Source organism: Rissa tridactyla, chromosome 1 (genome assembly GCF_028500815.1).
Source record: "Rissa tridactyla isolate bRisTri1 chromosome 1, bRisTri1.patW.cur.20221130, whole genome shotgun sequence".
Taxonomy (NCBI): Eukaryota; Metazoa; Chordata; class Aves; order Charadriiformes; family Laridae; genus Rissa; species Rissa tridactyla.
In genome coordinates this window covers 62248298-62260168 of record NC_071466.1, presented here as the reverse complement: position 1 = coordinate 62260168, position 11871 = coordinate 62248298, and the positions used below count along the sequence as shown (strand labels likewise).

Sequence of the window (11871 nt, the reverse complement as noted above, 5' to 3'; positions counted from 1 at the left end):
AAAGAAGCCAGGAATCAAAGGAAGGAAACATTGGTGTGGAACATCTGCATGAAGACCTTATGATCAGATGTCAGGAAAAAACGACTCAAGCTGGAAAGCAATTACCACAGCAATACATTAATTATACAACAGACAAGCTAATTGCAGAGAAATGCATTCATAGCATTATTGAACAAACCATAAGTATTAGAATGGCATATCAACAATTTTACTGCAAAGTGCACGTTTTTCCAGTGGTATTGATGTCCACATTATAAGTTATTACATTCATTTGAAGAACTGTAGGAACCTCTATTATAATATCTTGTTATTTCAGCACTTTGAGCCCATCTAACTTTAAGCTTTTAGGGCTCATTTTTCTTCAGTTTGTGGGTGATGTCTCAGAAAAGAGTAGATCTTGCAAGAACGTTAGAAGCTGTAATAAAGACACTTGCTGGTTTTTTCACAAGATGGGTTTTACCCATGTCAGACCAGCAAGTGGTTTCAGAACACAAGTCCGTCTGAGATTCTCCCTCAATGTCAGTACTCCCAGGACTCCCAAATGCTTTGGAAGTGTAGAGCTGGTTTTTCTCACAACATGAACCACAAGAGAAAACCTTCTGACATAAGGAAACGCTAGAGTGCTCAGGCAATGCAAAGCATGGAAATGGGTTTGTAAACAGATCTCTCTTCTGCCACCTCTGGTCTGGTCGCACATTTGCTTCTTGGTCTTTTGAGTAGTTTTGCCCCCTCACCTCAGTGGCTGCCTCTCTCCATGACCCACCCTCCCAAACAGAAAAAGGCTGTTGTGTTGCTCGCAGGGAAGAAAGAATCCCCCCTTTTCCCTCAGAGAGTCTATCCGACCTGGAGTGCAGTCGCCAGGGCAAAGTGAACAACCGCATTCTCCTGCTCCTGCTGGCTATTTTCTAGTTTGGAAAATAACGCGTGATAACATATAGCCAACATAAATAAACATATTAAGGAGTTACACAGTCAAAAAAGCAAAAATACTGTAAAATCATGTTAGAAACAGAAGTATCACCTTGCTGGTCATATGAGACACCTCTTTTCCCTACCTCTATCACCTTTATTAACATTGTAATAGTAGGAAGTTTGGGCAGTACCATGTTAACTGGGGCCCTGTGGTCAATCGGCTTGCACAAGCTGTTTCAGAAGTCCCTGGCATCATTATGCCAGCAAGTACAGGTTTTAAACAAAAAGGAATTTAATTCACAAGATTCATACTTCTCACTTTACATCCATACATATTTTAGAAAACACGGTTATTGACGCAAAGGAAGTCCTCCAAAAATAGAAGTTTTATGCTCACATGGCATAAAACGTATATATGTGATATAACACAACTAGTTTGTAGCAACCATTTTACATTTCACCGTTTCACAAGTTTTACTAAACATCGTATAAATCCAGAGATCAGAAGAATGGAGCTCTGCGACATACGTGGCCAGTCTACAAAATAAACTTTAAAAATGTCTGCAAGAGCTAATACAATAAAATAATAAAAAATTTAACTGATAATATAAGTAACCTACAGAACTAGAATTATTTGTTACAATTACTCAGAAAATAAATACAAATAAAAATTTTGAGAAAATCGTTTTGTTTACAGATAATTCCCAAACAGGAAAAAAAGATTAAATGTTAAATTGATGCATAAACTGGTCATCTAAGGAGATCAGACAGTCTGTGTCCTAAAAGTGTCCATTGTTCCCACTGACTAGAAGTGGACATAGCCCACATGGAGAATCTCAGTTTAGGTAGGATGCCCTGGTTGCTCTGACAAATGGTTAGGAACGGTTGAGTCAGAAAAGTTAAATTTTAGGCAGATATTGGTTGGTTCATGAAAAGACTTACAATAAATGGCTAGCTGTGTGACAGCAGAGGACTGTTTTTGCAACAACTCATATCATCCCTTCCCTTCTTTTATCGGCAAATAAAAAACTGATCTCAGACCCCAAAGGCAATGTTGGCAGTAGATCAAAAGGCAATCCTGTCTAGACAAAATATATATGACTACAGCCCACCAAAGTTACCCCAAACTCCCTAGCCAGTCTCATTGGAATTCCTGATCTGTTTAATATCAGCAAAACCAAAAGCATTTATTCTTCTCCTGATCTCACAAACACTCCCCTGTAAGCTACTTTTAGTGATTGCTCAGCTACGTTGGTTTTCCTGGAAAGACTCAGCGACTGGTATCACTTCTAGCCAAGGAAAGAAAGAGAAAAAAAAGGTCTTAACATTCTTGTCTAAGTATCTTAACTGATCACAATTTACTCAGTTTGCCGTATGCTTAAAATTTTACATTAAATTGGTCTCACATCTTGTTGTAAAGGCCTAACTTCTCTGTAGCAAGTCCCACAAATCCTTTGGGTGACTTGCTCATGTCAGCAGCTACCTTGTGAGAAATTTAGTTGTATGAAAATGTATGGACCCAGACAAAAATTAAAGGCCAGCAATAGTGAGCAGAAGTGGGGTTCTTGAAACATGCTCCCACTCAGAGATCAATGTAATGGGAAAAACCGGAAGACAGTTTCTGGTCTCAAACCTTGACTGGTTGCAAATGTCCTTCAAAATTCTACCATTCTGAAGCAAAGTCTTCTAAAAGGCTGTTTCTTTTTCCTCTGATTTTTTTAAGGAAAGGACTTCCTATTTAAGTTAGGATGAGTTATAAAATTAAACAATTAGAGAAAAGAGAGCTACTGAATCAGAAAAGCGAAGATGGAAGTACCCCATTAAAATGATTCAGCAGATCTTTCACAACTGTTTTTAATAATCATTGTTATAGCTCAGAAGTGTCTCAAAAAATTGTACCGTTTATAAGTGTCATGGAAAAATATTCTGCATGCTATAAACACAAACACCAAAAAATTACATCACTTTCTGCATTGATGCCATTACCATAACCTTTTGGTGGGCAAAATACATGACACAGCTGCAGTTTCATTAACCTAAAATAGCTATGGATAAACTAGAGTACTAAAGTAAGCACTCTGAATCAGTGCACATCATATGCATAGGAATAGGCCTACAGGAAAATAAAGCATTTTAGTTATTTCTCAGTCTCTTGAAACGTATTCTGCAAAATTTCTAACTAGAAAAGAAATTACAGTGATTCTCAAGCTAACGCAGAGAGAACATCAAGCCGTCAAAAGCAACAAAAGTCATCTTACCTGCACCAGAACAGATGATATCTTGAGAATTCTTGCACATTTCATTGCTTTTCTTCCGCGTAAGATTGCAAGTAGTTGGATACTGACAAGCTTCACCATACCAGCCTTCATCACATTTGCACTTCCCACAGTCACACTTCCCATGGCCTAGCAATGGAAGGAAAGTGTGTGTCAGGTCCTTTTTTTTCATTCAGAAAGTGATATTTTCTAATCCAGCTTTTAAAATAGATTCCACCAATTATAGTTTTAAATTAACGTGATTAACAGATTCACCTAACATAGTTCATATGCAATTAAAAGTAGAAATGAATAAATATGATCTTAAGTATGAGGAGACACCTGAAATCACCATGACTGTGAAATCTAATGTATGTAGTTTTGATAGGTCTACGTATGAATTTTTATTTCAAGAAGGAATACAGAACTAAACCATCCTGTATGAACAACGGGCTTTCTCACTACATTCGTCTCCCTCTCATTCCCATATTTGTCTACTGTGACCTATTATTAGCACAACAAAACACTAAGTGCAGAGATTCCGTTCACCTCCTTGGCCAGCTGTAGGCAAAGAACAGTGAGAAACTGCAGCCTGATGACACAGGATTAACTATTATGAAAAGGAGCATGGAGAGGGGCAGCCGGAGCAGCAAGCAGTAACTCCCTCACGCAGCAGCGGCTGCAGCCCCTACCTCTACCAAAAGGTGCAACTCCTTCTTCCTGAACCATCTTCTGGCTACTGGTTCCTCCAGCCCTCTCCCACCTACTTAGACTCTACTGGGCTGCTACTGTAAAACTGAATTTTATCTTTAAATATCAACACAATACTTTAATACTCGTAGGACTATATTTACTTATGGTTATTTGCTAAGTGTGAAGTATCTTAAAGAACCAATGCAGCTGCTCAATCTATTAGGACATGGCATAATCAGTTGAATAATACATTGCCTAAAATTTGCAATTTATCTAATAACATGAAGAATTATAAAATTAAGGAAATCCTTTAGTTTTCTTTTAAAATACCGAAATATGCAGATGAATTGACAATTTGGACTATTTATATTGCCCATTAGGTATCATGTTCCACACGGAATTCCAGGTGCAAATTTCTATCACTTAATTCTTTAGCATGCCTTTACAATTTTACGTAGTAAATGTGAAAACAATTCCAAATCTTGTAAAGTAAAATAGTCAATTTTAAAGTAAATACCATCTTAATTTATATCTGATTGACAGAAGAAGATTCCCTTCCAATCACTACGTCTCAAAAATAGAATCTTATTGCAGTCTATTTTAAATGCATCTGTTGCCTGCAGTTAGAGTCAACTGCCTGAAAATACAAGCCCAGTCTGCTGCCAATGAGAAGGAATTTAAATATCTATTGTAAAGAGAAAATTTTAAAGAGGACTATTTTTTGTTGCTCAATAAAATGTTGTTTGCCTTCCAAGATGGTCCTAAGACAAGACACAGTTCAATAGCTGAAAAAAAACATAGTTCAAAAACATATGAGAGAATCACATTAGTCCTTGTTTTAAAACAGGAATTGACACCTTAAAAATTGCTGAATAACTCTGTGTTGGTAAAGGACAAGGAAAAAAAAATTAGGATACAAAATGTATAATAATAAAAACCTGCTCCTGTGATTACTCTGCTTCACTGACAGGCGACAGCATAAGCCATTCCAGAAAATGGTCCTAGGGTAACTTAAAAAACCCTAAAGACAAAACATAATCATATCCCTATATTTTTCTTCCTTTCAAGGATTACTTATCTCAATGACTTTGCATTTTCATGTTAAGCACTCTTTTGATTTAACAGTTTGATGTCTGCTGGTGAAGAAAGACTCTCTATTAAAAGGACTGTTTTCCCATTCCCGTGTCTAAATGACGGAGTAAGGCAGAAGCTTAACTGCTGGTTAGTGCTGATGGTCCAGCAGCACTAGCCTCTCTCAGTTAAGAGATGCACTCATCTAACATATGGTGCATAAAGGAAGAAAATAATTTCACTTAGAATTCATACAGTGTGCTTAAAGAAAATGCATAAAAGACCTCGATGAGAGTAGTCATACAGAGCAGTTTCTTGGCTTTATTTAACTAGAAAATAAAAAAAATTTTTAAAAGGAAATTAATGAAATTAAATTGAGAGAAATAATGGAAGACCTCTTGCATGCAACTGAAAGCAACTATAAGAAATTTAACTAATATGAATTTGTAAGATTGTATTAATGATTTTCACCTTGACGACCCCCTTAAAATACCCTAATTGTGCCAAGTGGATATTTTTTTTTAATTGCAAAACAATGGCAATAATCTGCCCAAAAAAATTGGGTGAGAGGACTATATTGAAGAGTAGAAGGCCATAAAACTGCCTGCAATAGCTTGTATAACTCACTGTATCTTCCCTGTCACATAGATGATACAGTAGATCTGCAAGTCAGTCTGACATAGTAATCCTCTTCTTGCTTACTTCCCACATCCACATGTACCAATCTTATGGTCTTCCTCATGGCAAAAATAGTGATATGATGAACTATAAATCAAGTGTGTATCTCTGGCAAAAAGTTCTGAAGCTGGAAGAAAATTCTAGAGGGTAGAAAAGTTTTCTAATTGTTTTCAGATTCTTTTCAGAAAGGTTTGGTAGGATCCTTTTTGTCGTATACAAATTTCTTTAGTAATTAGAAAGCAAATAATATTATTAAATGGTAAATAAGGAGCACATAGCATTATGAAAGCTGTAAGGTGATCTTGTAACTTCCCAGTAAATTCTACCATGAAGAGGTAGACCCATGTATCTGAAGATGTGACACATAACACAAGAAAAGTGAGCTACAAGACCTCATTAAATAGTTGGTCGAGAAAGCTGTATCTCAGAGTAAATGATGACACATTCACTCCATTTTTTTTTAAAAATGGCAGTAGCAGGAATAAATGCTAAACATAAATAAATCAGAATTTCACTTTAAAAAAAATCAGAAAAGAAGGGAAATAATGAAGACTCAAGGAAGTGCTAGAATTCCTTTAAGAAAAAGACTGTGGCTGTGGGCTGTGAAAAACTTGCAGCTCCAAACATGTGGAAAAACATTTTATAACAAAGGGCTCCATTTCTAACTAGATGAGCAGTCACCTCAGAGAGTGTATCTGGAGTATGCAGAAAGCTTGTAGGGTGGAAAATGAAACTAATATGCAAGGAAAACTGTCAGATGTCAGAAAATACATGAAGAAAGCGAGAACAGAAAATGTTAGGCAGGGCAAGATCTTGCAAAATTGCAAGTACTAAAATGTACTTTCATCATCCAAATAAAAAGAAAACAGGAAAAAGAGTGGCTTCACCAAGCAGCAAAAAGCAGTTAAGATTAGAGATAATTTACAGACAGTCCAAAACAAAATTAATACAGGGTTGTTGACTACAGTGGCAAATGCAGTGTGGCTAATGATACAGACTGTGGAAATGAAAATTACTCATCTAAGATGAGAACAAAACAAAGACATAAAACTGTTTTTTAAGGAAGTGTCTAGACCAGAAGGGCAAGACCCCATAATCTCCACTCAAGAGTATTTACAATACTTGCACATGAAAGGCCAGTTTAATAACAAAGACTTTTAATGAATCTATCAGGCTGGCAATCAAATGTCTGAAATATATAAAACCTAACTTTTTTTTCTTTTAAGAAAAAGGGATGTACGTGATCCAGGCAACATAAAAACATGCAGCTCTGACCTCATGAGCTGTGCAAGGATTTGAAATAAATTATGAAGCATTGCATAGCTAGAGACACTGAGGTAATGAAAAATGGAACATAATGAATAACAGCTTTATCCCAGAATAGACTATCATTATGCCAAATTCACCTGGCATCTCTCTTTATAAGATAACTGATGTTTTAAGAAAAGGAACACAGAAAATACAGCTGATTGTATCATACATATCGAATACTTAGGAAAAAAATTATTCTGGAAAAGGTACTCCAGAATTGTAAAAGAATTGCAACTTGGTTTAAGGGAAGGAAACAACATCAGGACCAAAAGGGATATTACTGTGAACTAAATGTTTTTTACTGATATTGATACAAAAATGCAGGGTATGCTAACAACACTTTCCAATGAAACAAACCCTTAAGCCCTCAGTAGCAAGGTGGAGATGGAAAATCATACGGAATGAACTGGACTGAAGGACTGAAGTAATAAAAGTGGATTGAAACTAGAAATGCAAAGCACAGGGTCACACACCAGGGACAAGGAAACGGTGCCATAGGCTAAGGCCTTCCCAGTTGAAAACAAGAGCCTGCGTGTAGACTCATGTCAGCTGTGGAAATATGGTGTGACTAAGTCTTTAGCTGAAAAGAGTCTGAGATGTACCTGTTGAAGATATATCAGCAGGGACAGAAAACAGTAGCAAACTTGCATTGGAAATACTACGCACAATGTATGTAAAATGGACGCGGATCCAGTTTACGCTGGAAAATTACCACTAGGTCTCTAAACCTCAGAAGACTGAGTCGAGTTCTCCAGGGAAAACACTTGTAGAATTTTAGTCAACTGCAAAGTTGCAATACGCTAGGAATTAAAATATCTTAGCTGAAAAATGGTAATTTAAACCACAATCATTTGGTTCTGATCACATGCTTTTGCCCTTAGACACTTAACTACACTCGTAGCGCATTCTAAAAATGTTTTTCTACTACATGTTTGCATACCTACAGGTCCAGGGGCAAAGACACAAATGTAAAATCTCTGACAAAAAGTTCTGAATCCATGTCTGAATGTATGTATTCAAGGCACCAATTTGGAAGCCTGATTTCACTGGGATCCATCTGTAATCCATCATGAGAGACAGGCACTTCTGCAGTGACTCAGGTCCTGTGTGGGCTGGATAGTCCTCAGAGGGTGGCTGTCTTTCTTCACTAAACTACTGGGAAGCATACAGTGATTGAATAGGATACATAAACTTAACTGGTGGGACTTTGGTGCATCACCAGACATGCGTGCACGCAAATAAAGATTCGCTCATTCATTTTCTTTGGTTTCACTTATCTATACAATAATCTATGTCAGGTTTAAAATATTCTGAAGCACTTTGAATAAAAAAGGAGAAGGATATCAGCTTAGTTATAGGTTGAAATCCATCAGTTTATGAAAACAAATCTATTACATAATTATTGGGTAAACCAGAAATTGGATTTGAACATTGCTTCTATTTCTATGCACCTACAAAAATCGTAGCATTCAGCAGTACTATCGCTATTTCTGTGCCTCCCACTGGAAAAGATTCTCTCCACCTTTGTACCAGTTTTGGTTCAGATTTTATTTCATACTAATGTTCACTTTGGCTGAAAACTTTGCTACATCCTCGTGGTTAAACTTTCCATAGGCAATCCAGTCAAAACAAATGGCTTGTTTTGTTACCTCCTGTGCTCTTGTCACCTAAGAGCATGTGTGAATGTACACATATGTTTGTGTCATGATTTTCTTGTTTACTGAGCAACGGTGGGGCACAAAAATGCAGGCTCCTTAGAACCACTTAGCAGAAAAGAAAAAGAAGAAAACACTGATCTTGAGGTTAAGGCCTCGAATTGAAAGAAAGGTGATTGGGTTCAGCCCTTGGATCTTTCATTTTCTGGATAACCTCTGGCACAGGACAACATCACCAGGGCTCCAAGAGATGAGCTTAAATTCTCTTTTTTGTAAGGCCGATAATGATAATTAACTTTGTCATAGAAATTTTGGTAAGGACAAATTTCTTGGTGTTTGAGAGCTTTCAGATGTCATATATGATTAGGTATGTATGTATGAACAAAAAAAAAAAAAAACCAAACAAAAACCCAAAACCAAATGAGGCAACATAGTATCTTTGAAATTACATTCACCCTTTTTCTCAGTAAGATAAAAAGAGCACTCCCTGTCTAGGGGCAATTGTAAAACTATAATCATGTGCTTGTTAAACTGCAAGGACCAAGCTCTTAAATCCTTGTTTCATTAAGCCAACGCTAGTGGAGGTGCTGCCTTTGCTATAATACCTATTTATGTGGTTGTGCAGCATTAGATATAGCACAGTAACTCTCACTACAAAAGAGGTGTCTTATTGGAGTACAAAGATCCAGGCTGTTTGACCAGACATTAAAATAGACTCAGATGTCCCCACTGTCACTTATTTTTAAATGACTAAAGCACAATTATGCTATGTCAGAACACAGTTGAGGGCAGTTCTCATTTTAAAATTGCAATGGAATCAATTTCGTACAGGCAGGTGAGATTTAGCATACGGATTCCTCTCTACAGCATAAAGTCAGCCATCGGAAGGCAATCTGCAGCTGGAATGACAATTGAATTGGGCTCATTATTATTCATTTTTAGCAACCACTGAGTGATTCCTGAAGTGCTTCTCAAATCTAAAAAACACTTCATAGGTGAAGAAATATGAAGAACTCGTTGTTACAGATTCCCACTTTAAATTGGGATGTTAGACAGAAAGGATGATTGAGTTGCAAGGGTTGAAAATTTTGGGAAAATAAAAAATTAAAACACTGTTCTGCACTTTCAACCTAGACCAGCACAGTGAAGATGTTTTCAATACTTCTTTCCAACTGAATGACTTTCTTTCCAGTAGCTAGCGAAGCAGAGTCTGTTACTTTACACCAATGTAAAGCTAGTGAAAATATTTTAGATTACACTTGGACAAGGTTAGCAAAATGGCCTATTTGGTTTAGTTGTGTTTGAGATTCTCAGTAACTATGCTTTGCATTCAGATAAGGCATATCTCTGAGTCTCTCTTTTTCAGAACTGTTGGAGTTGCAGCCTCTGAAAAACTTGTTGCGGTTTCTGAAAAAAAAAAAGTTGGTATCATTACTTTTTTTTTTTCCTATGGCAATTTGCTTGAAATGAATCTCTCTTTAAGGTTGGGGTCTTGGTTGTTTATGTTGTGCTGCCTCTGATGAAAGCCAGCCATCTTCTAGACCTTTACAGTATGCCCTGGGGATTCTGTCCCTACTGACATTACGTTCAGCAATGCTGAGGTTTTCACAAAATTACTGGCTTCTCCTTCGCATCCCAATCACTTGTTTCTCTGCCTATGCTGACACTATAAGGCTAAACTATAGATTGGGTAAGGGAACTTATCTGAATTTAGAAACAACTCAAAAAAAAAAAAAAGAAAATCTGAGGGGAAACAGCTGCCGTTTTACTATCATTTTTTACTACCATTACTTTACTATTTTTTACTGTTATTGACTAATGATAGTAAAACATTTCAAGACAATTTTGCCACTCAAGCCCCTTTATCACCAAACCACAGCCCTGATAAGAATTGCATCAAAGATTTTCAAAGAAATACAGTAAGTCCAGAGGGTTTTACGGAGCAAAAAACCCTAAACCTTTATACACCTATTCTCAAAATGCTATGAAAAATGAAAAAAACTTTGAACTTAGAAGTTCTTATGTTAAGCCAATTTCTCTGTGTTCATTTATGGTGTCCAGACCTTGAAGTAGCCCAAAATAATGGATACAAACATTCAGCACTGGCCTTTAGGCAACCTGGGAGAGGGACGGAGTTACTGTGACTAGAGCACACAGGGGCTGTAACACAGTTTGTCTCAGCTCTCTTTAGTGATTGGATTCCTCCCCCTCTTTTAAGTCCATCTGAAATGGATTTTCAGAGTTAAAACAAAAAATGGTGACAAATCATCTCAATTTAGTTATTACTGACTGCACTTTAATAACAAAAACATCATAAATGGTGTTAAATCGTAACTCCAACTCATGGTACTACAGAACGGATAAAAACAAACCGAATTACTGCATATAATTCTTCAGGAAAAGCCCTCTAGTAGATAAAGAAAAAAAAATAAAAAGTCCTGTTGCACTTGTTGTGCTATGTGTAGCAGGGATTGCTTAGCACAATGTTTTAGTAAACAAATATTCAACAAATATTTTCTTCTAAAAGAAGAAAATCAATCAGGACACACATTACACTATAAAAATATGCCAGAGGTGGGTGTGAGGGCATGACTACTGATGTTATTTAATTTTCAGGTTATAAATCAATTAGCTATAATGGCTATAATAGATATTTCTATTATACACACTCTCCAATATTATTTCCAGCAATACCCTTTTGGTCCATGTGACATAAGGAATGTAATACTTTGGTGTGTTCTCCATCAATTAAGTCAATGTGAATACAGTGGTTTTAACATCTTCTATCCATATCCCAATATAAGTTGTCCAAACAAGTTGATTTTAAAGTACTATTGCTAAATTAGGAGATTAAAAGTACTAGTATTTGCAGAAGAACATTTTAAGAAAGCACTTGAGGTTCACATCGGCAGCATCCATGATCTGTAAGCAATGTGCTCTCATTGGATAAAAACCGTTATTTATTACAGTAGAAGAAATGAGAAACTATGGATCAGATCAAACAATACCTTAAAATCAGTATCTTTAGAAATGGAAATAAACAGATTAGAAAATTGAACTGGAATATAAAAAAAATAAATCAAAACGTTGTCCCCGGAGGGCATTTAGACATTAAAATGAATTAAACCATATCAGTAGAAAAATATTTCTAGAAGATAAAAACATCAGACTGTTTAAAGAAATCAAACTTTTACCTAATTTCTTCAAGATGGGAAGAAAAAAAAGAAAAAAAAAGAGAGCATACTCTCCCATATTAAGACTACAGTTATCTTTCTCTGTTCAAAGAGGTCATCATG

General features: G+C 36.3%; 1 protein-coding gene across 1 annotated transcript in view; it reads right to left on the bottom strand.

Moving 5' to 3' along the window:
• ITGBL1 (integrin subunit beta like 1) overlaps window positions 1–11871 on the bottom strand; it is a 154514-nt gene that overhangs the window by 85651 nt on the left and 56992 nt on the right. The window contains exon 3 of the mRNA XM_054215465.1: window positions 3171–3317. Coding sequence (XP_054071440.1) covers window positions 3171–3317 — 147 coding nt within the window. The remainder of the gene's footprint in view (window positions 1–3170; window positions 3318–11871) is intronic.